Source organism: Oryx dammah, unplaced genomic scaffold, assembly GCF_014754425.2.
Source record: "Oryx dammah isolate SB20612 unplaced genomic scaffold, SCBI_Odam_1.1 HiC_scaffold_20, whole genome shotgun sequence".
Taxonomy (NCBI): Eukaryota; Metazoa; Chordata; class Mammalia; order Artiodactyla; family Bovidae; genus Oryx; species Oryx dammah.
In genome coordinates, this window is record NW_024070204.1 from 15,318,794 (window position 1) to 15,343,405 (window position 24,612).

At 39.9% G+C, this 24,612-nt stretch overlaps 1 protein-coding gene across 1 annotated transcript in view; it reads right to left on the reverse strand.

The window, feature by feature from the left end:
• MYO10 (myosin X) overlaps nucleotides 1-24,612 on the reverse strand; it is a 256,528-nt gene that overhangs the window by 85,594 nt on the left and 146,322 nt on the right. Inside the window, exons 6-19 of the mRNA XM_040262479.1 lie at nucleotides 24,002-24,126; nucleotides 23,299-23,312; nucleotides 23,102-23,186; nucleotides 22,056-22,159; nucleotides 12,235-12,364; nucleotides 10,675-10,793; nucleotides 9,106-9,252; nucleotides 8,855-8,955; nucleotides 8,677-8,743; nucleotides 8,065-8,157; nucleotides 7,579-7,647; nucleotides 6,618-6,700; nucleotides 3,678-3,786; nucleotides 1,087-1,167 (exon numbers count right to left, since the gene is read on the reverse strand). Coding sequence (XP_040118413.1) covers nucleotides 1,087-1,167; nucleotides 3,678-3,786; nucleotides 6,618-6,700; nucleotides 7,579-7,647; nucleotides 8,065-8,157; nucleotides 8,677-8,743; nucleotides 8,855-8,955; nucleotides 9,106-9,252; nucleotides 10,675-10,793; nucleotides 12,235-12,364; nucleotides 22,056-22,159; nucleotides 23,102-23,186; nucleotides 23,299-23,312; nucleotides 24,002-24,126 — 1,327 coding nt within the window. The remainder of the gene's footprint in view (nucleotides 1-1,086; nucleotides 1,168-3,677; nucleotides 3,787-6,617; nucleotides 6,701-7,578; nucleotides 7,648-8,064; nucleotides 8,158-8,676; nucleotides 8,744-8,854; nucleotides 8,956-9,105; nucleotides 9,253-10,674; nucleotides 10,794-12,234; nucleotides 12,365-22,055; nucleotides 22,160-23,101; nucleotides 23,187-23,298; nucleotides 23,313-24,001; nucleotides 24,127-24,612) is intronic.

Sequence of the window (24,612 nt, forward strand, 5' to 3'; positions counted from 1 at the left end):
GAAATTACTGTAGTATTAAGTCAGAGATAACTGGGAAACAAGATAAAAGATCCGCACCAGAAAAGTTATGGACATCAGCATTAGGGAGCATAAGACAAGTCTCACAGGAAACAGTCGAAGTCAGATTCCTTATCTGAGTCCTTATGGGGATGGCATCTAATTCTTCCCCACGAGGGGCCTTAACATTATTATTTTGTTGAGGGATTTCCTTTCTTCACAGGGCTAAGAGCAGATGTTTGCCAGATCAAGATCATGTCAATTCTTTAACAGCACTTGAAGGCAAGTTACCCATTTAGCCTTAGAGCAACTGTTTTCACCTAATACTACATTTTCTTAATTGAAGACAAAAGGAGATGGAGGTGGCAGAGGATGAGATGGTTAGATAGTATCACAGACTCAATGGACATGAATTTGAGCAAATTCTGGAGACAATGAAGGACAGGGGAGCCTGGCTGCTGCAGCCCATGGGGTTGTAAAGAGTCGAACACAACTTAGTGGCCGAACAATGACAAATTTTCTTTTCTTTCTTCAGACAGATTCTCTGTATAAAACGCACACTGTTTCTGATTAGGGCATGGCATTAAAAAGCTAAAACCGAGAGCCGAGACACTAAAACTTTTGATGACAGGAGTCCTCTAATTAGTTACAACTAACTAAAGTCCCTGAAATCCATTATTCACTACATAGAATACAGAATTTTTGTCACGTTTAACAATAAAGCAAAAGAAAAAAAAAAATGAAAAAGAAATCTATCAAAACAAAAAACACACCAATCATTTCTTCCAAAAGGTATATATCACATTCTGGAGCTTGCCCAAGAATCTGAAAGCAATGCTAAAGGAAAAATGCGAAGGTTTTGAAATGTTTCCTTTTAGACTAGGTTTCTCTAAAGTGTAACGGCATCATTCAAAAGCAAATTGGTCCAAAAGACAAAGGGATTTTTTTCCCCACTAAATGTTACAATAATGTCAAATCCAACCATCTATAATGAAAGAACTTTGGAGAAATCAAATCAGCAAGTAGCTATGCCAGAAAGCAGTGGCCTTAAATAAGACAGTCTCAGGGGAGAACTGTCGTAAATCTTACCTTCTGCATGTTTGGCTTGATACAGCGAACAAAGAAAGGATTTGAGGCGCTTAGCGTTGCCATTAAGGAATGCAGGGAATCCTATGAGAAAGAAAAAAGTATAGGTTGATTTGGTCTCTTTCTATGTCTTTAAACTTCTTAGCACCCTAGGCACTCATTAGAAACAAGAAAAAACAAACCTGAGGAATATAGTGATTTTATTTTTAATCATGTCACTCTAATAAAAGTATTATAGTTGTCATAGAAACTATTTCACATATGCAAAACTCATTTGTTACTTCTTTGATATATACTGGAGTGGATAGCCAGTCCCTTCTCCAGAAGATCTTGCTGACTGACCCAGGGATCAAACCTGGCTTTCCTGCATTGCAGGCAGGTTCTTTACCATCTGAGCCACCAAGGAAGCCCCTTTGATTTTTAATCATGTTATTCTAATAAAATAAAGGTATTATAATTATCATAGAAATTATTCCACATATGCAAACATTTAACTTCTTTGATATAGTACCATTAAAAAATACTATTCTGTTAACCAGCAAAAAATATAAAAAATAAAAATAAAAAATACCCTGGGATATTTCAATGTTTATACAGAAAACCTGAGAAGTATCAACTCTCCTTTGGAGTTGTTCCTTCTCATTAATTATTTCCATGGAAATGACAGCTTCCACAGTGACAGCTTCTCACTGGTCTTTGAACCACGATCTTTCAATCACCAGGCAGATTAATCTCCTGTAATACTGCTGTCTTTTCTTTAAAACTTTTTTAATTGTGAAGAATTTTTAACATTTACCAAAGCAGACAGAGCATGTAAGGAGTACCCATCATCAGCTTCAACTCCTGGCTAATCTCATCTCATCTGATCCCTGCTCTGTACATACCACACCCACTTCTAGCAGAAAAGCAAATCCCAGACATTGTGCTGTTTCATCCTTTACTATTTCAGTATGTATCACCAAAGGCTAAATACTTTAAAATGGTACAGAGGTAACCACAATATCATTCCTGAAAAGAATTAACACATATTTCTCACTATCAAGATGAAAAGGTACAATGAGTTCAGGATTCATTTTTAAGTACTCAACTGTCTCAAATTTCGTAATTTTTAAATGGTTTATTCTTTGAAATCAGAATGCAAATCATTAGATCCATGCAGTGCAGTTGGTTGATATGTCTTTTCAGTATGTTTCCCTCAGTCTCTAAATTTGTCTGTTTCTTTCTTATAATTTTACTGTTGAATAAACTGGATTGTCCACTACCTTGACTAGTTACTTCTGTGCTCAGAAAGCCTTAGGATTTCTCACAGATGATGGAATGTCCTGGAATTCATAGCCCCTCATACTCTGGTATCCATTTATCATCATACAAGGAGTCCAGTCCTCTGGGAACAGGACTCATTCCTGACTTGGGACCCTGCCTCCTGCCTTTGTCTCCACCTAGAAGCTCTGCCCATTCTCTTCCATTGCCTGATTCCTAGTTCAATTTAAGTCACCAACATCACGAAGTCTTCCAAGACAACTCCAGGCAACACTGACTTAGAAAAAGACGACATAATGACCCCACTGGATGAATAAGAGCCTAGGGATCAGAGTCAGACAGACTCAAGTTCCATTCAAATCCTAGCTTCAGTCCTCAAAGGGACTGAGCAAGCCTCCATTCCTCTAAACCTCAGCCTCTTCATCTGTAAAATGGGGACAATAATACATACTTCTAAGATGATGAGCCAAGTGAACAAGACAGCATATGTAAAGGTGTTAGCCCCATGACTGTAACATAAGAGTATATAATAAACGGCAGCTGTGATTATTAAGCTATTATTAAATACATCCTATCAGGCTCACACCTGCCACTACTGCCAGCAATGGGACTGTGAGTCGAACTGATCCCCAAACACATCGAACAACAAACCTCACAGAGCACCCCCAACCCCGTGGCATCCAACCGAGTAGCTACGTGAAAGAGAGTCTCCCAGAGGGCAAATTTAATAAAGGTCTGATGACTGACATGCCTCCATTCCCCCTCATGTAAGGATCTGGGGGTAAAACAGGACAATTAAATTAGAGAAATGGCCTTCTTGAGCTCTGCCTCTAAACTCTCTCAAGGGCTTAGATATTTATGATGCAAATAAGAACGTTCCTTATTTTCCCTGAATTCTGGACATCTGAACAAGGTGACTGACACTGATCTTATTTAACCATGCACTTGGTTACTCTTCCTAGTTATGATACTGTAAACCTACTGAGGAAAATTTTTTTAAAAATCCAGACACAGGAAGAAATATACCTTATATGCATCTGAGTCTTTAAATACAAATCAGAGCAATCCCAAATAACAAAACAGTCCTTAAAAAGAATGACTATTTCATAAACATAGAGTAAGTAGTTATTTATCTTTAATAAGTCAAAAAAACCCTTTTTAAAAAAAATCTGGCTCAGGGAACAAAAGTATATTTTTCTTCCTAAAATCCTGTTTTAAAAGGATGATAGAAAACAAGTAAACCCTTTCATAGACCTCATAGATGCTCATTCTGATTGTAAGTTCCTAAAGTCACAATAAAGATGGCTCCATCCAGACCAGCAGTATAAACTAACCTTGAACTGCGAGCTGACCGTGGGCCGCCGGTGTTTGCTTCCGCATTTCAAGGTATCCTGGTTATTGCGGCTGGAAACGTGTTCGAAGAGGTCGTAGATGAAGTCGAATCTGTGTGAGCAGAGAGCAGGAGGGCCATGAGGGGTGCACACCCAATTATTAGGTGCTCGATCACTGTAATTATAATGCAGGTTCCCACTGAAAATAACACACCAAGGCCTGCAAGAGCTAAGACAGTGTTCCAAGATTTCACACCCACCACCGCCCAGGAGCTTCAGGCACTGAAGCAGACGTGGCTGCTTCAGAGTGCTGGAGTCTTGCTGGGTAGAAGAGGACGTGTGAAAATGACCCAGGTGACCAGCCACTCCGGAGCTGAGCTTTGCAGCCCAGTGGAAGGGAAGCGTTTGCCTTGTGCAACTCGGCGTGGTGAAGATGAAGTCAGTTAACAGGTGGAAGAAGGGCACCAGGCTGGAGTGAGAACGACTTGGTTCAATCCTGCTGTCCCCTCTTCCTAGTTGTATGACTTACATAAGATGCTGGTCTCTCTCCACACCTGTTTTCTCACTTGGAAATGAGAGTCATTTTAGGATGTAACCTAGGAAGCTGGGGTAAAGATGAAATGAGGAAATGGAGGCAAAAGGCTGAGTGTGACGCCTGGCTCATCCTAAGTGTTGATGATCACTGTTATTATTATTAAAAAGTTCTAGAAAATCTACTGCCACTACTGACAAAGTAAAAGACTTCTCAGGAGCTTTTTTTTTTTTTTTTAATTTATATTTTTGGCTGCACTAGGTCTTCGTTGTCATGACATCTTTTCTCTAGCTGCAGCGAGCCGGGGCTACTCTCCAGCTACTGTGTGTGGGCTTCTCATTGCAGGGGCTTCTCTTGTGGACCACAGGCTCTGGGGCAAATGGGCTTCAGTTGCAGCACTCAAGCTCAGTTCAGTTCAGTCGCTCAGTCGTGCCCGACTCTTTGCGACCCCATGAATCGCAGCACGCCAGGCCTCCCTGTCCATCACCAACTCCCGGAGTCCACCAAAAGCCATGTCCATTGAGTCGGTGATGCCATCCAACCATCTCATCCTCTGTCGTCCCCTTCTCCTGCCCTCAAGCCCAGCAGTTGTGGTTTGTTGGCTCTAGAGCATGCAAGCTTCAGTAGTTGTGGTGTGCTGGTCCAGTAGTTGTGGCTTGAAGGTCTAGCGCAGGGCCCAGTTGCCCCAAGGCAGGTAGAATCTTTCCAGACTAGGGATTGAACCCGTGTCCCCAGCACTGGCAGGCGGATTCTTATCCACTGTGCCACTAGGGAAATCCTCAGGACCTTTTTGATCCTATTTGAATGGAAGATATTCTGGGCTATAAAAACCAGGGGTCAGGGGTGTAGTGGGTAATGGCTTTGCTAGAACCAGGAGAGACAGTCTGGCTTTCGCATCCCATCAAGGGGACAATGAAAGTGCTTCCCTCATCACTTCTCGTTCTGTTCAACTCTCTCTCACTTTTGTCCTAGGGTGATGTTTCGTTCATTCTCGCTCTTCGAAGTTCTCTACTTTGAACACTTTGGAGAAAAGCTTTGGATGCCATTAAAATGTCCCACTGGAGGAAGAAATAGCAACCCAGTCTGGTATTCTTGCCTGGGAAATCTCATGGACAGAGGAGCCTGGTGGGCTATAGTCCATGGGGTCGCAAAGAGTTGGACGTGACTGACGAGACGAGTGCAGAATGTCACAGATGCCAAAGGCAAAAGAGAGCAGAGAGGCAAAGACACCAAGCCTCTCCATCTGCAAAGAGAAACCTGGGCTAAAACAACACTCTTGCCTCCAATTCCACTTAATGTTATGATAGAGGCAACCAATGGAAGACCATCTTGCTGGCCTCCAGGCCTTGGCCCTTCTCATCACCAAATGTTCCATTTACAAGACCCCGCTTTTACTTAAATGGAGCAATTTAAATCTGCTTTGAGAGAGAGGTTATCTGCTATGGTTAAAACATCACCTTTTTCACAGGTCTGAAAACGCACCTAAAAATAAAAATAGCCGACAAGGTTGTAATTAGGGAATCTTCATAGAGGAGGGTTAAGACACATTGAAAGATCAGAACCCTGAACTTCTAAGCTGACACTTAAGATGGGTTCTCTTCACCCCAATTCACAGCTATCTGAGCAACAGGGTGGCCACCTGGGACTTTCATTTCTAAAAGTATTACAGCTTTTTAGTGACTGTGCTACTTTCCTTCCTTAGATATTGAAAATTTGTGTTAGAGATTCACACTGGATCTAAGACACATATTGATGACTTTAAGGGCTGTTTCCCCCTCTTTCTCTCTCACAAAGCCTCCTAAAAGCAGGAAGCCTCCTGGCTTAATATATACAAACAAATGAATTCATCATCAAAACTTTTCAGCATATTTTCCTTAACTACTGATTTAATGGTGTGAATTTACAATTCATGAATGAATAAATGAATGGGTAATTTTAGCTGAAATCTTGTTTATTTCTCTTGATAACCCTTACACTAACTAGAGACATAAGGTCCTACAAGACCCGAGGCTGACATCAATTTAATGCATAGCTCTAAGCTTGCTATGAAGAAACTAGGTCATGCTGGTTAAAATTTTAGATTCTTGAACCAAGCAAAACAGATCAAATCTAGTTGAAGAATCCTGGGCAAGTCACTTAACCACACCATGCCTAATCTCCTCACCTGCATAACAGGATGAATAAAAGTATCTCATTTATGGGCTTGGTGTTCCAACGCCACCTCATTAAATGGTAGCCACTACCACCACTAGGGCCGTTTATATATCTCTCAGGTCACTTTATTGATCAAATATTGCCCAGGGAAGAACACACTTCATTAAGTTGCCCCCATATTAAGTTTTTCTATGTTCGTGAATTAAAAGCACCTGCACAGACATCACTCTGACATTGCAGAAAAGAGACCAACGCACCGGCTTTCTCTCAGAAGGTTGAGAAGATCATCCCTGAAGGTATCCCTGTTCTTCTCCAAGATGCCCCGCACGTCATACTGAACCTGGTTTGCAACAACAAACGAGAAAAGAAGAACTGGTCAAAAGAATCATTTCAAGTCAGAAGCATCCCCTTTAAAAGCTGGACCCATCATTCAGTATGACCGGCTTCTGAAATTACTATTCTCTAAATACCAAATGGGCAAATATCAGCTGGGATCTTGATTAAGAAGTTGCCTGTCTAAGGGTATGGGGAACCCTCCTACACTGTTGGTTGGATTGGTTCAGCAACTATAGCAAACAGTATGGAGGTTCCTCAAAAAATGAAAAACAGTTGCCGTATGGCCAAGTAGTCCCATTCCTGAGCATCTATCCCGACGAAACTCTAATTCCAAGAGACACAGGCACCCCTGTTTTTGTAGCAGCACTATTTACAACAGTCAAGACATGGGAACAACCTAAATGCCCAGCGACAGATGAACGGATAAAGATGCAGTACGTGTATATACAGGGGGATACTACTCAGCCACAAAGAGAGCAAAATGCCATTTGCAGCAACAGGGGTGGACCCAGAGATCACCATACTAAGTGAAGGAAATCAGAAAGACAAATGTCACGATATCACTTATATCTGGAGTCAAAACGACACAAATGAACTTATCTAAGAAACAGAAACAGACTCACAGCGAGAACAGACCCATGGTGGCCAAGGGGGAGCGGGGTGGGGAGTCTGGGATTAGCAGAGGAAAACTGTTACGTGTTGAATGGACAAACAGGGTCCTACTGTATAGGGTGGGGAACTATACTCAATATCCTGGGACAAACCCTAATGGGAAAAGAATATATATGTGTGTGTAACTGCATCACTTGGCTGTAGAGCAGAAATTAACACCATACTGTAAATCAATCACACTTCAATCATACAAATTCAAACAGGAGCTACCTCTCCAGCATAGTGTTTCACTCCAAAATTGTTGACTGCAACTCTGGGCTTCACGTAAAAGTGGTTATTCTAAAAAAAAAAAAAAAAAATGTAAATGCCCAATTTCACTCACTGATTTCCTGACAGTATTACAACTGCCAGTGAAAACAATTTCAAAATCCACAACATATAAGAGCTTTAGGACACATCATGTGATCCATTTCATCAAAATCATGCAACTCTGGTCTGTGTCATTACAGTAGGTTAAAAAGGTTGAATTTTATACTCAAAGTAAATGTGGGCATATTCTGACAAGTAGCCTCAAATCTATGCCTTTGGCTTATTTCTATTTAGTTCTGGCAGAGCAAAGCTTCCATTTGAGAGAGAAAAAAAAAATTCAATGTGAGAGGCACCGGGGGGCCAACAGCCCCTAAACCTGTCCTATAGCATCTTAATCCACAGATGAGCTGCCCAGACACAGGGAGGAGTTGGCAGGTGTGGACATACAGCATGCTGATTGTGCAACTTCTCCAATAAGGTGCTATCAGTGGCTTGAGGAAAATGGCTTTCTTCATTGATAAGGGCTAGGAGGCCAAGTTTCTAGAAGAGAGGGGAAAAAAAAGGTTAAATATGAATTAAACATTGAATTTTTGCCTCTATGTATTTTTACAGCTCCTTTCCTCTCTACTCTCTATCAAGTGGTAAAAAGGGCATAGTTTCTCAGATTGAAAAATTCAGAATGACACACTATAAAGAACTGCAAACTCATTCCATACTGCAAACACTGAACCCCCTGTAATCTGGTGACCAGAACGTTTACAATTGGCCAATCCACAACCAGGATGGCAAAGTTTCTGATGCTGACTTAGAATCTCTGGGAAGCCACTCTGCTCACTGTTGATCTTAAAATATCGACTTCAAAGAGACAATGGGCTTGAAGCAGCCAAGTCCTTAAATTCAACCTTGCACAGTTACATGTATGCTTCCAAATGGTCCATTGTGTTCTAAACATTCACATCTTTCATGCGCGTGTTCATACAAGCTCTTTTGTTCCCGTAAATATGAATCAGCCCAGCTGGACACCCTTGGGACTGTAACAATTCTTCAACAGTGTGTTACCTTCTCAATCAAGTCCAGGCATTCTCCATTGTCTATCCAGTCAATATCTTCCCACACTAAGCCTTCTCTGTACAAAGATTAAAAAGGTCCAGGTTGTAGTAAAATATCACTTCAAAACCATCCAGTGTAGGGACTCATTTTCTTAAACATTTTGAAATGCAATTCAGTGAGTGCTTACCTACTATATTCCAGTTGTTCTAAAGAAAAGATATGCTTGTTGAAATATTCCTGAAGTTTCTCGTTTGCATAGTTTATATTGAACTGCTCAAAGTGATTCACCTAAGGGGGAAACAATCCAACAAGAGTCTTTAGCACTCTCGCTCTTACACAAAACGGTAAAGAAAAGGCCAACAAAAATGGGTAGAGAAAACATAGCAGAGTTTGTTTCACGAGATCTGCTTAGGAGGATCCCACTCATTGGAAGCACACCTCAAAATTTTCAAATCCAAAGATGTCCAAGATGCCAATAGACTTGAAGTCATCTTTGCCTTTGATCCTACTGTTGATCTTCTTGATCACCCACTCGAAGCAGCGTGCATAAAGTGCCATGGCCAAGGAGTCCCTGCTGTCTGCCGCCTGAGGGGAGAGGAGAGAGAGACGCGGTTTCCCTGATGACTGCAGGGACCCCGATGGGCATGTCTATCCACGCTGCACGCAGGAGCCACTCACTCTACACCCACGCAGCCTGTGTCAAGTAAATCAAGACCATCCAGGAAAACACAGCTGTCTAAAGAAAGGGAAACCTGAGGCTTGCTTATTTGCAGCAAGATTCACCTTGAAGCATCAGACTTTCAAATTCAGCTTTACACACTGAGTTATAAGAAAGAATCGGAACCAATATATACAGCTCTAAATTTGATCAGGTTTATGCCACTAAGTGGGCTTTCCAGGTGGCTCAGTGGTAAAGAATCTGTCTGCCAATGCAGGAGACTAGGGTTCAACCCCTGGGTTGGGAAGATCCCCTGGAGAAGGAAATGGCAACCCACTCCAATGTTCTTGCCTGGAGAATCCTATGGACAGAAGAGCCTGGTGAGCTACAGTTCATGGGGTTGCAAGAGAGTGGAAAACGACTTAGTGACTAAATAACAACAACAACATGACATTAATTAAGACCTGACTTCACTCATTATCATCTTCTCATATTTTACTTTGTGTACATACAAGTTTTCTTCATAGTATGGTCAGCATTTTTATTTATCCAATCCAGAAACAGCTATTAGATGGGCTAGTGCATGTAACTGGCTCAAGGCAAGTTGCAGAGACAAAAATAAATCATACAACATACTGTTGCTTTGCTTCCATTAATAATAATAAATTTATTAATTATAATAAAACTAACACCAATTAATAATTATTATTATTACAGCTGTTTATTAACTCTTACTCTGCACCAGTCACTAAGTTTCAGTTCGGTAGCTCAGTTGTGTCTGAATCTTTGTGACCACGTGGACCGTAGCACGCCAGGCTTCCCTGTCCATCACCAACTCCTGGAGCTTGCTCAAACTCATGTCCACTGAGTCAGCAATGCCACTAAGTTTTTAGCATTTATGTATTTTTTACTATCATCCTTACCATGGCAACCCAACCCAGCATACTTATCTGGAGAATTCCATGGACAGAGGAGCCTGGCGGGCTCCCGTCCTTGGGGTCACAGAGTCGGACATGACTGAGCAACTACCACTATTTTCATCCTTGTCTTACAGAAGAGGAAACTGAGGTACCGTGAATAAATTCCCAAGATGAGAATATAATAAGCTGAAGACTCAGGACTCAGACTCAGAAAATCTCCCCCAGTCCCATTCCTCTTAAAGATTCTGCTACGCTGTCTCTAAGATGACCACTGAACCACTTTGTCTATCCCCTCAACATGGATGTCTTACTTTGATCCTGAGCCAAAAGCATTCAAATGGATCGCTACAGTTACTTATTCGAATCAAAACCATGGATCTGCAGACCCAGAGGCATCTTTAGAAGTTGCTCTGAGGGCCACACACGTACCTGCTGAACGTTGAGAGGTGTAAGGATCTCCTCCCCCCGGAGGAACATGGACCTTTGGGTCAAGGCGTCTGTGAGCTGTGCCGGGTCCAGCCCAAGTAACTCTGCAGACCTGCCCAAGGCTGGGGAGGAAGGACAAGGAAAATGGATGCACAACCCCAAGAAGGGACAGCCCATGGGACCCCAAGTGGGTGCAAAGCCAATGCCACCAAGCAACACAGTAAAGCAGAGAATATTCCTAAGTCCCTTGGGCAGGACCTAGAGGACCCATGTTCTACTGGCAGGCTTTTTACTCCCTAAATGAGTCTTAGGTTTACGGCAAACAACCTGGTACTTGGAATAAGTACGGTCCAGAGACCCCCCCTGGCAGGTTCCCAAGACCTTGTCAGAGGTTTGCAAGGTCCATGACTATTTCAATAATAAGACTAGCTTTTTTTTTTTTTTAATGATAAACTCTGTTATTTGCTTTTTCACTCTCATTCCCTCACAAGTATACAGAAAAATATTCCAGAGGCTACATGACATGAGTAGCTCAACAAGCTGAAGGCAGAAATAGAAGCCAGCTGTCCTTCATTACACCAGATATTTCAAACATTTACAAAATCATTAGACAATGTCAGTCATTATTGACTTGTTCTTTTTTGTTTTGGAAGATGACCTTTCAAATAAAATACTACTTATTTTACTATATGCAAGGGGTTGGTTATGGTTATTTTAAAGTAAATCTATTATTATTTTTTAACTATCTCCACTTTTATTTCTAAAGGGCTTCCCTGGTGACTTAGATGGTAAAGAATCGCCTGCAATGCAGGAGACCTGGGTTTGATCCCTGGGTGAGGAAGACCCCCTGGAGAAGGGAATGGCTACCCACTCCAGTTTTAACTGCCTTTGTTTTCATTTCTAAAGCAGTAAACACCAACAGGTATGATCCATGGGAAGAACTACAGGCCTCTAGCCCTGGGCAACTCGAGGGCCACTTTGAACTTACGCTCATCCAGTTCCCAGCCTCTATGCCCTCATCCATCAGAAAAGTTTAAAGAATAAATCACTCCAGGAAAATGACAACTGACATTGTAACATGTATGTTAACTCATTTAGTCTTAAGACATCTCCGCTGTGCACTTTAGAGTGGTTGAAGGGATAAGTAACCCAAGGAAACAGCTTGTGGCAGAGCCGGGCTACGAACCAGTCATCCTGGCTTGAAAACTAACGGTCTTAACCATTCCACTACGGCAGCCCTCGGTAGCCAGGAATTAACAATGACACTACACGCCTGACTCAAGACATTCTTCCTACATCAAATTCTTGTTGCCCCTATTTCCTCTTATTGGCCCACTTTCCTTCTTTCTTAGCAGAAAATGAGAACACAGCCACCATTCCATGCAGCAATCACTTGTTTGATGCTTTGACCCTTTATTAGCTGACCTTTCACATCAAACTTCTGTAGCTCTTATTCTAGGGCTCAAAATATTTTTTTGTCAAAGGCCAGATAGAAAATATTTGAGATTTACATTTCTTATGAGGCAAAAGCCAAGGAAGTGAAGCAGGGAGAAGCAACCTTACCCGTTTTGAAGGAAACTTGCGCCCCACCAGCAGTGATAAATTCTATATTCCCAAGATGTAATATACCAGCAAGCAACCTCAACACTTCCCGAACTTCTTCCTTGCTAAACTGCATGACCTCCATTGCCATCTGGAAGGAAACAAGGTTAGTTTTTCATCTTTTTTCATACTAAAAAAAATGAAAATGGTCAATACTCAATAAAGTTACTAAGTACAAGGCAAGAAAGCAAGAAATATTGGGTTGGCCAAAAATTTCATTGGGGATTTTCCATTAGATGCTGCAGGAAAAAAATCAAACACATTTTTTGGTCAACCCATTTTATATGACAAACACTTTAAATGGGTACACATAAAAGAAAAGCAAGACATTAGGAAAGAATTGTATGATACTTAAGAGATAACCCAATCAATAAGAAAAAAAAAAAAAAGTATCTGCTTTACACACAAGACTCCTGTTTATGCCAGAAAAGAATTACTCCTGAGAGTCATAGTAATGATAGTGACAAAAAAATTCTTTCTATGTGTATCAAAATGTAATGGAACATTTATTTTCTTACACATAAAAAATAGGGGACATGGGGTGGGGAGGGAGGTGGGAGGGGGTTCAGGTTGGGGGGACACAACTGCACCCATGGCTGATTCATGTCAATGTATGGCAAAACCATCACAATATTATAAAGTAATTATCCTCCAATTAAAATTAATTAATTTTTTAAAAAGAAAAGAAAATGTCAGGGGTGGGGGATACTTCATGAGACTCCTCCAGTATAAATTTGGGGACTTGTCTTATTAGTTAAAAGAAGCAGGGACCCTGATAAGTAGAATGAAATTCTCCATCAGGGGTTCTAACGATAGAAGAAACTTCTGCTCCTTTTGTAAAAGATGCTGATGGAAAAACTGAACGGATCTAGATTTGTCTTCCCTGACAGTCATCATACTGCAATTCTCCATTTCTCCAAAGGATTTTTAAGGTCTTATTTTGGCCTCTGGATACTAAGTAGAAGTTAACACAATGCTGATTTGAGGGGGGAAAAAAAAAAAAAAAAACAAGCACCAACAAGGGCTTTGTTCCCCAGAAAGTTTCTAAACTGAAACCAGGCATCTTCTGAATCAGATCAAAGATTTGCTCATTATCTCTTAGGATTTAGGAGACATATTCTTGTCAGGAAAAGAGCCAGCTACCCTCTCCCACTCCTACTCTACACATACGCACACGGATCCACGCACGCACACACACGGGCAGAACAGAGGACGGAACTGCTGGCAATATGGATGAAAATAACCTACAAAGAGAACTCAGACCCATGATCACTACAATGACCACTGGAACAGGAAGAAGGAAGCCACACAGCACTGTGAAGCCACAGAAGCTGTAAGAGGAAACGACTGGAGATTTTAAAATATGAAAAGTAATTTCCTTACGAGGAGAAAAAAAAAAAAAAAAAACAAAGCCAGAAACAAAGGGCAAAAACAATAAACAGGAAAACAAAATTAAAAGAAAAAACTGCATAAGGCAAGGAACCAACAGCTATATTAAGAGACACATGATGCAGTAAAATAAAATAGGCACCTTTTGTAAGAGGAAATGCAAACCCACAGAGAAATGTTTTCCTTCCAGAAATCCAACACGTGCATATTGAAGAAAATGAGATAACTTCTATTAAATTGACAAAAATTTTTCTGTATGATAGAATGGGTGAAAGTGGGGTATTTATACAGCGGTCACTCACTGGTAGTATAAGTCAGTATAATCTTTTTGGAAAAAAACAAGATTATGGGTCAGTGTTGGGCTGGACCACCTAGGTACATAATCTTAAAATGTTCAGAGAAGTTACACAAGTTTCTTAGGGTTACAAAACCAAGATTCAAAGTCAGGTCTGATGAACGCAAAGTCTAGGAACCTACTCTCCATTTGGTTGTATGCTTTTTACTCTTTTTGCGTTCTTAGAAAGTCAGTCGCCTATGTAATCACTCTTAATTTCAGTGCTGGATTTTTTTTTTTTTTAGCTACCATATGTGGTATGCGGGATCCTAGTTCTCTGTGCAGGGATCAAACCCATGCCCCCCTGCATTGGGAGTGCAGAATCTTATCCACTGTACCACTAGGAAGTTCCAATGCTGAAGATTTGTTTCAAAGAAAATCTCGACAGGAAAGAAAGCTTTGTAAAATATTCACTACGGCATTATCTTAACAACACTTTCAGAGAAAAAAAGTTCTAGCTCTTCTACAGTCAGACAAGTCAAATATATAAGTAAACTTGTTATAGAACAGTATACAGTTTTTAAAAGAAATTATCAACATTATATAGAAACATGATATGTATGATAGCTTTATGCAAAAAGTACTAAATTATATTTGTGCAACTAAATTTTTTTAAGAAAATCAGGCTGGGAAGAAAATCTACAAAATTGAAAATAGTTGCAATGTTACCGCTGGCAGGCTAATGGACATTATATTCACATCTTTTAATATTGTTGACATGTTTTTACTATAACAACTGAGTCTGTTAATGGGTGAATGGATAAATAAATTGCTGTCTATTCAATGGAATACTATTCATTGTAAAAAGAAACAATTCTGTTAAGTACAGTTTGGATGAGTGAAAGAAGCCAGAGAGGAGAAGAGATTTTATATGATTTCATTTTCAGGAAACTCTAGAAAAGACACATTTTTCTAGGTTTCCTAGGGTTAGGAAGTCTGAGATTGTCTAGGAAGGGGGACAAGAAATCTTTAGGGTGTAGAATTGTCCTTCAGTTTGATCGTGGTTGTGGGTACATGAGTGCATAAAATTCAAATTTTACTTTATATGCTTTATATGAGGGCATTTTATTATATGTACATTATAACTTAATAAAAGGGACTACAAAAAAAATAAATAAAAAGATCATGAATTGTTTAACAGAGTAAGAGAAAAGACTATCATTTTATGGGTACAGACAAAAACTGATGCCAAGAATAAGAACTATTGGTCAAGTGCTCATCAGTTTTTAAAAACCTATGGGAAAGTAATTTTTCAAATTTACTTATTCTAAAAGCAAGGAAATATGGCTAAGAAATACAGAATATCTATTATGCTCAAGACTTTAAAATAGTAGTAGTAGTAGTAATGTTAGTTGCTCAGTCATGTCTGATGCTTTGTGACCCCACAGACTATAGCTTACCAGGCACCTCTATCCATGGAATTCTCCAGACAAGAATACTGGAGCCGGTTGCCATTTCCTTCTCCAGGGGATCCTCCCGATCTAAGGATCAAACTCGTGTCTCCTGCATTGCAGGCAGATTCTTTACCATCACTGCCAGCAGGGAAGCTTTTCAAAACAGTGGTAAGGACCAATTTAGATGTTGGCAAAATAACTATAAAGCATCTATGCCATGCTAAAGTTAATAATTTTTTTTTTGATTAAAGTTTTCCTCATGTAGCACAGGACCTCTTCAACACTAATTTATAAAAATTGTCTAAGCTCGTCTTAGGATGACCATAGAGATAAAAGATTTCACTGTAACTCACTAGCCTGGACATTATATAACATTAAACAAATAAAATGTTCCATAGAGAACAGACTTGTCAAGGGGGAGGGGAGTCAGGAGAGGGCTGGATTGGGAGTTTGGGATTAGTGGATACAAAATATTATATACAGAATGGATAAACAAGATCCTATTGTATAGTACAGGGATCTTCAGTATTCTAGAATAAGCCATAATGGAAAATATGGAAAAGAATCTGTATACATGCACACATATATAACTGAATCACTTGGCTGTACAATAGAAACTAACACACTATAAATCAACTACACTTCAAGTTTTAAAAATCTCTATACTTGCAGGGAAATAAAGGAAGGTCTTCAAAAAATAAGTTCACAGTAGCAGAAAACTGCAAACTATAAAATAAAAAATATTTTTATTTATCAAAAGATGCTCCATGAAAAAAATTCTTGGTTAAGCTCTGAAAATACAAAGATTACATATGAGACATGAAAGCAAATGAATAAAGTGTGCTTTCTGTATGAAATTTGTGACTTCTTCACTCTCAAGGTTAACTCTAAGTGAATTAGGAGTGTGGTGACAAGTATCAATCATGTGCCATGGGGTAATGTGATGGCTGGAACCAATTAACACCAACCAGCACAGGCGTGGCCACTCACCCCTGCCAGCAAGAGTCTCCATTCACTGTTTACTACCGTCCTATTTGCAGTCTTAAAGTAGCCACTTTAAGACTTTTCTAAAATTTTTATTGAAATACAGTTGATTTACAATGCTGTTAAGCCTCTTTATCTCTTCTCAACAACATGGCTCAAGACTTAAAAAAAAAAAAAAAAAACCTGGGAAATTCTCAGTACAGTTCAGAAGCGTGAAACAGCAATTTAGCTATAAAACTAGCACAAAGTCATACAAAATGTTTTCAATAAAGTCTTTAATAAGCACATAAAAAACAGGTGATTGTGAAAGTGTGGGGTGGGAGGGGAGTGATGACAAATACATAATACAATCCCAGCCAGGTTTGGGGTCAGAAGGAAGCCAGGCTTTTCATAGTGGAAGCAAATAGGGAAGAGGAGTGAATTTCAGGTACAAAAAGTAAATCCACTTGGGTCTCAGCTGTGAGGTGGGGGTACCATCTAAGGAAGCCAAGGGTCCTCAGGTGAATCGTGAATAAATGGATTGAATAAGATGGGGTGGGAGGGGAGGTGTCTGGGCACAGTAAATCACGAGTGAAGGATCAATACTTTGAAAATGATGTAATTTTATATTAGGAGAGATTATAGCATTGTATAATATAAAATTAGCTTCTACTCCCAAATTTTCCAACACTGAAAGAGACTGAAGTTTTCAAATGTGGCAAAATCGAGGTATAAAGTCAGTCTTTTATTTTAAAATTTCTACTGGGGCATAGTTGATTTACAATGTTGTCTTAAGTTTCAGCTGTACAGCACAGCAAATCAGTTACACATATACATGTATCTACTCTTTCCTGGATTCTTTTCCCATATAGATCATTACAGAGTGCTGTGCTATACAGTAGGTCCTTAGCACTTATCTATTTTATACCTAGTAGTGTATATGTCAGAGAAGGCAGTGGCACCCCACTCCAGTACTCTTGCCTGGAAAATTCCATGGACGGAGGAGCCTGGTGGGCTGCAGTGCATGGGGTCACTAAGAGTCGGACGCGACTGAGCAACTTCACTTTCACCTTTCACTTTCATGCATTGGAGAAGGAAATGGGAACCCACTCCAGTGTTCTTGCCTGGAGAATCTCAGGGACGGGGGAGCCGGGTGGGCTGCCATCTATGGGGTTGCATAGAGTCGGACATGACTGAAGTGACTTAGCAGCAGTGTATATGTTGGAGAAGGCAGTGGCACCCCACTCCAGTACTCTTGCCTGGAAAATTCCATGGATGGAGGAGCCTGGTAGGCTGCAGTCCATGGGGTCGCAGAGAGTCAGACACGACTGAAGCGGCTTAGCAGCAGCAGTGTATATGTGTCAATCCCAATCTTTCTATTCATCCCTCTCCCCGACCCTCCAGTGACCATAAATTTATTTTCTACAGCTGTTAAGACTTTCTGTTTTGTGGATAAGTTCATTTGCAGCTTTTTTTTAGATTCCACAAATAAGTGATGTCATACGGTATTTGTCTTCCTCTGTCTGACTTACTGCACTCAGTATGACAATCTCCAGGTCCATCCATGTTGATGCAAATGGCATTATTTCATTCTTTTTTTATGGCTGAGAGCCCTCTAAATCTTTATAAGGTCAGACTGATGAGGAGAGAACATTAGGGGTAGATGGGTTCACATTGTTAAAAACACGGGTATACCCAGTAAAACCTACATGGCCAGGAAACCCCAGTCTTGGTAGATGGCTATGAACACCATTACCATTTAATATTTCTGGAGTCAAAAGAATAAAGACATTATCACTCAAAGACTCTTGTTATCCTCCTCACATATCAACAGCCACCATTCTGGCAGGTCAAATGCAGGCAATGAAAATAAATTAGTTGTTACTATTTTCTTGAAATAGCTTTTCATTCTGACTCAGCAATTTATAGTGTAACCTGGAAGACTACAAAGAAAAAAGAAAAAGAGCTATGAAATTTAGTGTGCGTTCACTGTCTCTCCCCAGGAAAAACTGGATCCCCTAAGAATGGCACAGGATCCTTTACAGGTACTTATTTATAGAAATGTCAGGTGGCATCAATGAAGAATTTTAAAAATACATAAATTCTCAATGAAATAAGCAAAATTCCTGAAAGGTCCTATTGCCAGAGTATGTTGACATTAAAGCTGATAAAAAGAATAATGATCTTTTTTCAGTAGCTGAAAATACCAAATGTGACATTTTCGTATGTAATTCACAGGAATAATTTCTCTCCGTTAACATTTTAACACATTCTGTAAACAAATGTTCTTGAGTCCCAATAGAATGTGGTCCCTTCCCTTTCTTCAATCCCGAAACCTCTGGGAAAAGGAGTTTTATGGAATTAAAAGTAGGAAGATACTAATTTCAATAGTACTTGATTTTGGAAGGAAATTGAGACAAAGCTATGGTTTTCCCGGCAGTCAGCTATGAATGTGAAAGTTGAACCATTAAGAAGGCTGAGTGCCAAAGAACTGATGCTTCCAAATTGTGGTGCTGGAGAAGACTCCTGAGAGTCCCTTGGACCGCAAGCAGATCAAACCAGTCAATCCTAAAGGAAATCAATCCTGAATATTCATTGGAAAGACTGATGCAGAAGCTGAAACTCCAATCCTTTGCCTACCTGATGCAAAGAGCAACTCACTGGAAAAAGACTATGATGCTGGGAAAGATTGAGGGCAGGAGAAGGGGGCAACAGAGGATGAGATAGATAGATAGCATCACCAACTGAATGGACGTGAATTTGAGCAAACTCTGGGAGATAGTGAAGGACAGGGAAGCCTGACGTCTGCAGTCCGTGGGATTGCAAAGAGCCGGACATGATTCAGCAACCGAACAACAACTGGAGACAAATTACATGATAAAACAACAGCATAATCTATCCCAGTCATCCTAATTTCTTTAACAGAATATAGCGATTATATAGATGGTTTGCTCACTACAGTCTCCTTGTTGCTGGAACAGTGCCTGCCTGGCACACAACAGATGCTTAAAAATGCTGAAGACAGAAAATCAACTTTAGAGCCAGAAGTGTTCAGTGTCTCTTTAACCGCCTGTATCACTCTTGGTTATAGAGCGCTATGCAAGACAGAAAGATGGGTTGGCTGGTACTGATATAATACTTTATACTCCTATATTATAGAAATTATGATTTGATAAAAGTGTTAGTCACTCAGTCGTGTCAACTTTTTGCGACCCCATGGACTGTAGCCCACCAGGCTCCTCTGACCATGGGATTCTCCAGGCAAGAATACTGGAGTGGGTTACCATTTCCTTCTCCAGGGGATCTTCCTGACCCAGGGATTAAACCTGGGTCTCCCACATTGCAGGTGGATTCTTTACTGACTGAGCCACCAGGGAAAGACCTATGATTTGGTGATATACTCATATAATCATTAAAAATGACATATTCATTGTAAAAATACTCTAACAGAATAATAAAGAATAAAATAAAACCCTAGAATTCTGCTCTGAGATAACACTTTTCAATTATTTTAGCATAATTTCTGCATACATACTATACATACATGACATATATATGCTTACTTTTCAAATGAAAGATTATATCATGCTGTATTATGCTTTCCTCACTTATAGTATAAACAAGTTTTTCCTTACTGTTAAACATACATGAACATTGTTTTGCGAGCTACAATGGATCTTAAAGATATAATAAATTATTTGAGCCATCCCCCAACTGATTATTTTTGTAGGTTTTGGAGGAGAGAATTTCACTTTTTTATAGAAAAGAATATTTTCCCTCCTTTCTGAGAAGTAGCACATTATTTATTTTTTTTTCTGGCTGCATTGCTTCAATCTTCCAGTAAAAGGCTAAATAAGAGCAAAAATCACATGCTCCTGATTTCAATGAATACCAGCTAAGTCTTCACTGACATTTCTGATGGGTCAACACTAAAAAGTAATTGCAAAGCAAATATTTAAGAATCTATAAACAGAATTCCTCTAAGTCTGTTGTGTACATTCATTATGTCAATTTCATGTCTAAACTTTTCTTCCCTTCTAGATGACACGTCCTTTCATCGCAGGACCAAATTTCAAATGCCAAAACCCTATCATTTCAACTTAAAAATAAAAACTAGCAATCACTGAAAGAAGGCCAAGCTCCACGAGTTTCCTTGTAGCCTTCAGAAGCAGCGCACAGTTCTGAATCAGAAAACGATGCCCCCAGAGGAAGCCGTTAGACTACCTTCCCCGGACACTCCCAGGCCTAGGAAGGGCCTCACTGCCCACTGCAGCCTGGCGGCCAGTGAGCCGCTCAGTGTGGGTCTGCAGTGACTCTATAACTTGGATAACAAGGAGTCTCTCAGTGCAAACATCCACTTTCTAGCACAAAGTGAGTGGAGGAAGCTCGTGTAGTAAAAGACGTCTCAGGCATCAAAAGAAGATTGAGAGAAAATTTAAAATAAATAAACATTTCATAAAATTCAATTAGCAGGGCCCAATCCTGTACTGCCTAGGGTAGATACACAGTAACTTACAATGGTGCTGTTAGCAGAGGTTTCTCGGTTAACAGGTTGAAGGAAGGAGAGAGGACAGAAGCATCTCTTTGCATTATACGTGGCAGAATGTGACATCTTTAAAAGGAAGGCTGAGGCGAAGGTGATCATGATACTATTAGCCTAGTCAGTTTTTATTTGCATTTCAGTTTAAGGGCACATACATTAGACACGGGGAAATAACGTGTGATATATATCCACTTAAAAATATACTTTGATTCCATTCCAGAAGGTATTCTCATGAACAGTCTAGAAGAGCAAATGGTGATACGGAACTGAGTTGTTGACGACAACTAGAAAGACAAATCTAGGTGCACGGAAATCAGGGGCTACCTGCCTCCCGGTCAGAGACTAGGATTTGAAGTTAGACTGTGTCTAGATACTGGTTCTGTTAGGTGCTGTGTGTGGTTAGGCTGGTCACCAACCTCTCTGAGTCACAGAATATAGACAACCATATTTCTACCCTCACAGGGTTATTAGAAGCAGAGGGATGGTTAGGTCCTCATAGTAAGCACTCAATCGGTGTTAGCTCCATTTATGAATGAACTCTATCTACAGACTCCAACTGCTGAAGGCGCAACTCCAGCAAAGGAACAGACCACACTGATGAAATCTACTGGCCATACTCAACCATGCCCCCAGGCTTCCTAAATGCAGTCCTTGGGGTATTCAAGAACTGCAGGATACAGCAGGGGTCCACACCAAAGTGTCTTAAGATGACCACTGTTTGTGCAATAAGAATCATTTACCAGAATCAGGCTATGAGAACAGGATGAGACCCAAGAGTCACCTGGTCTAACAGTCGACAGACTTGTTTTGAACTGTGGAATCAATTACTTAAAACAATTTTTAACTGTAAGCCCTGAAAGAGATGATCTGCTTATTCCAGTACCAAACCTGTGATTTTTCTTTTGTTTCGTTTTTCTGAACGCTATTCCAAGCCAATCCCCATCTCTCCTGAATGCAGACATTCACCCATCTTCTAAGACAGAGGATTCCCTTCCAGGACTTGGAATAAAAAGAAAGGACCTATTCTCACAGAGCAGTACAAATGTGATTATTAAAAATTTTTTTGAAACAGAAAATGAAAGTTGCCAATTTCATTCTTTTTTTTTGTGGGGGTGGGGGTGGAGTCACCCTCATAAATGAAGATAGGCAAGTAACTTACAATTACTTCCCTAAAGGATTCCTGGTCACTGATTGTCCTGTCTGTTACACATCCAGACTGATTCAAGTAGTGGTAGTTTTCTGGCACAGATAAATAAAATTCTTCTACAAAAAGAAAAACAAAAACATAATATCAGTACTTGACTGGCCAGGATAAGACAGAACTCAAAAGAGTTTCCACTTTGCAAGTTTATTTTTTAAAGTATGGAAAATAATTTTATGCTTGTAATAGCTCACTAATAAGATTAAAATGTTCTCAGACTGAATGATTTCAATACCTTTAGACCATGAAATTTTTGTACCTTGTTTTATGTCCCTGGATGTGCTCTAGTGTCGCCCAGTTTATAGTCTATGGGAACTTGAACAGAATTTGTATCCTACTGTTGTGTGAAAATTGTACAAATCTTAATGATGTTGAATTGGTTCATGCTGCTTTTCAGGTCTACTATATCCTTCTACTTTTCTGTATATTCATTCTACTAATTTCTGAGAGTTTGATACTGAAACTCCAACTAAAAATCATAATTTATCTATTTACATAATTGTAATATACAGTGAAATTATATGTAACTTTGTTCTATATTTTCCAAGTCTCCTGCAAATGTACTATCATACTTTTATAATCTAACAAATAAAAAAGAAAGAAAAAAAGATTAAAACATTCTCTCATTATCATCATCTAGGGAAAATAAAATTATCAGATTAGAAGGGATGGAAGAAAACACTACTGAAAAAAGTAACTGATGTGGATCCTGTGTTGATTTTTTTTTTAAATCAAATGTTTAGAAATTTGCTTTATTAGGGTAGGATTTAAAAGTAGAGCCAGTTGTGATACATTATGTATTTTTCACAAATATACTTTAAATCAAAAAAACTGAAGCTTTCTCTGATGATTTTCACTCTGCAGCATCTGATTCTACATGCACTCAGCATCTTTGATCATCTCACACATTTTGTTTCAAATGGTGGAAGACCAACAAAGTCCAGTCTTCTCTTTCACAGATGGGTTGTAAAGCGAAATGTCTCTGCAGCGGCTTCATCACTCACCTCTCTCTTCATGTCCTAGCCCTGCCAGCAGCGCATAGAATATGTGATAATTCCTTTCCCCGGGGTTTTGCCTTACTACTCGGTTCTGTGAAAAGAAATCAGATTTCTATTCAGAGATGTTTCCTCTGATTGATGACCAAGAACCATAATTGCTGAAAAATGTTAAAGATAATGTGAATTAAATCATGCTTACTTACTTTTTCTAATAAATCTTCATGTGAAAAGCAATGGCAAGTCAAGGAACAAAACAAGGATACAGGATGCTCCATTAGTCTTTAGTTTTCTACTCTTTGTTACCCAAATAATTACAATTCTGTGTGTCTTGGACATTCTGACTTCCAGTGCCAAAAGATAAGCAAACAAAACAGACTATTTCATCAAAATCCAACTTCAAACAGGATACGTGTGCCCTAGAAGGCATCAAACTATTTGAAACAACTGATTATTTCAAACAACTAGTTGTTCAGTCATGTCAGACTCTTTGGGACCTCATGGACTGTAGCCTGCCAGGCTCCTCTGTCCATGGAATTTTCCAGGAAAGAATACTGGAGTGGGAAGCCATTCCCTTCTCCAGGGGATCTTCCCAACCCAGGGACTGAACCCCAGTCTCCTGCATTGCAGGCAGATTCTTTACCATCTGAACCACCAGGGAAGCCCATGATATTTGATGAGAAGTCCAAATTTTCAGATTAGGGACATGAAATCTGAGATTCCCAAAAAAAAGAGGGCCCCTTATTTCCTAGGATAATTAACAGGTCAAGCAGAGTAAAACAGGAGCAGTAACGAGGTAGAATCAGAAATGAATGTTTCATATTCTATGTCTGTTTTAAGAAAAACCAAATAACAGTTTCTACTAGAGAGTCAAACACTAATACACAAAAGCCAAATGAAACAGGATACAATCTACAATTCTACCGCCCTGGATGTTTCCCTTCTGGCCGATGTTCAGCTGAACAAACTTCCCGAAGCGACTGGAGTTATTGTTGTACACGGTCTTGGCATTGCCGAAGGCTTCCATGATGGGGCTGCAAAAAAAAAAAAAAAAAACAGGACAACAGTGAGAGGCAATCAGGGTCCATGTAATTAACAACAGTCCTCACCAATGGCAAAACAGACAAGTGCAGGAGAAATCTGAAAGCAAAGTGCCCTACAACAATTATGTTTATTTATAGAAGGGCCAGATTTCCCAGCACTTGCTGAAATGGGTTTATAATGCGAGTCCATCTCGAGGGGGAGAGCTTGCAGCTGGTTGTGTGAGCAAAGGATGCTACCAAGAGTCAAGGAGGCCATGCGGGCTGGTCCCCACCCAAATTAGTTTATGTACGCAAGTCAAGGGTTGTGCGTGTACACACACACACACACGAATTCTAGGAACTGAAAAATACACACACACACACCCCCCCACACCCACACACCCACACACACGAATTCTAGGAACTGAAAAATTCCACCCGAATTAGTTTATTTATGCAAGTCAAGGGTTGTGCGTACACACACACACACACACACAC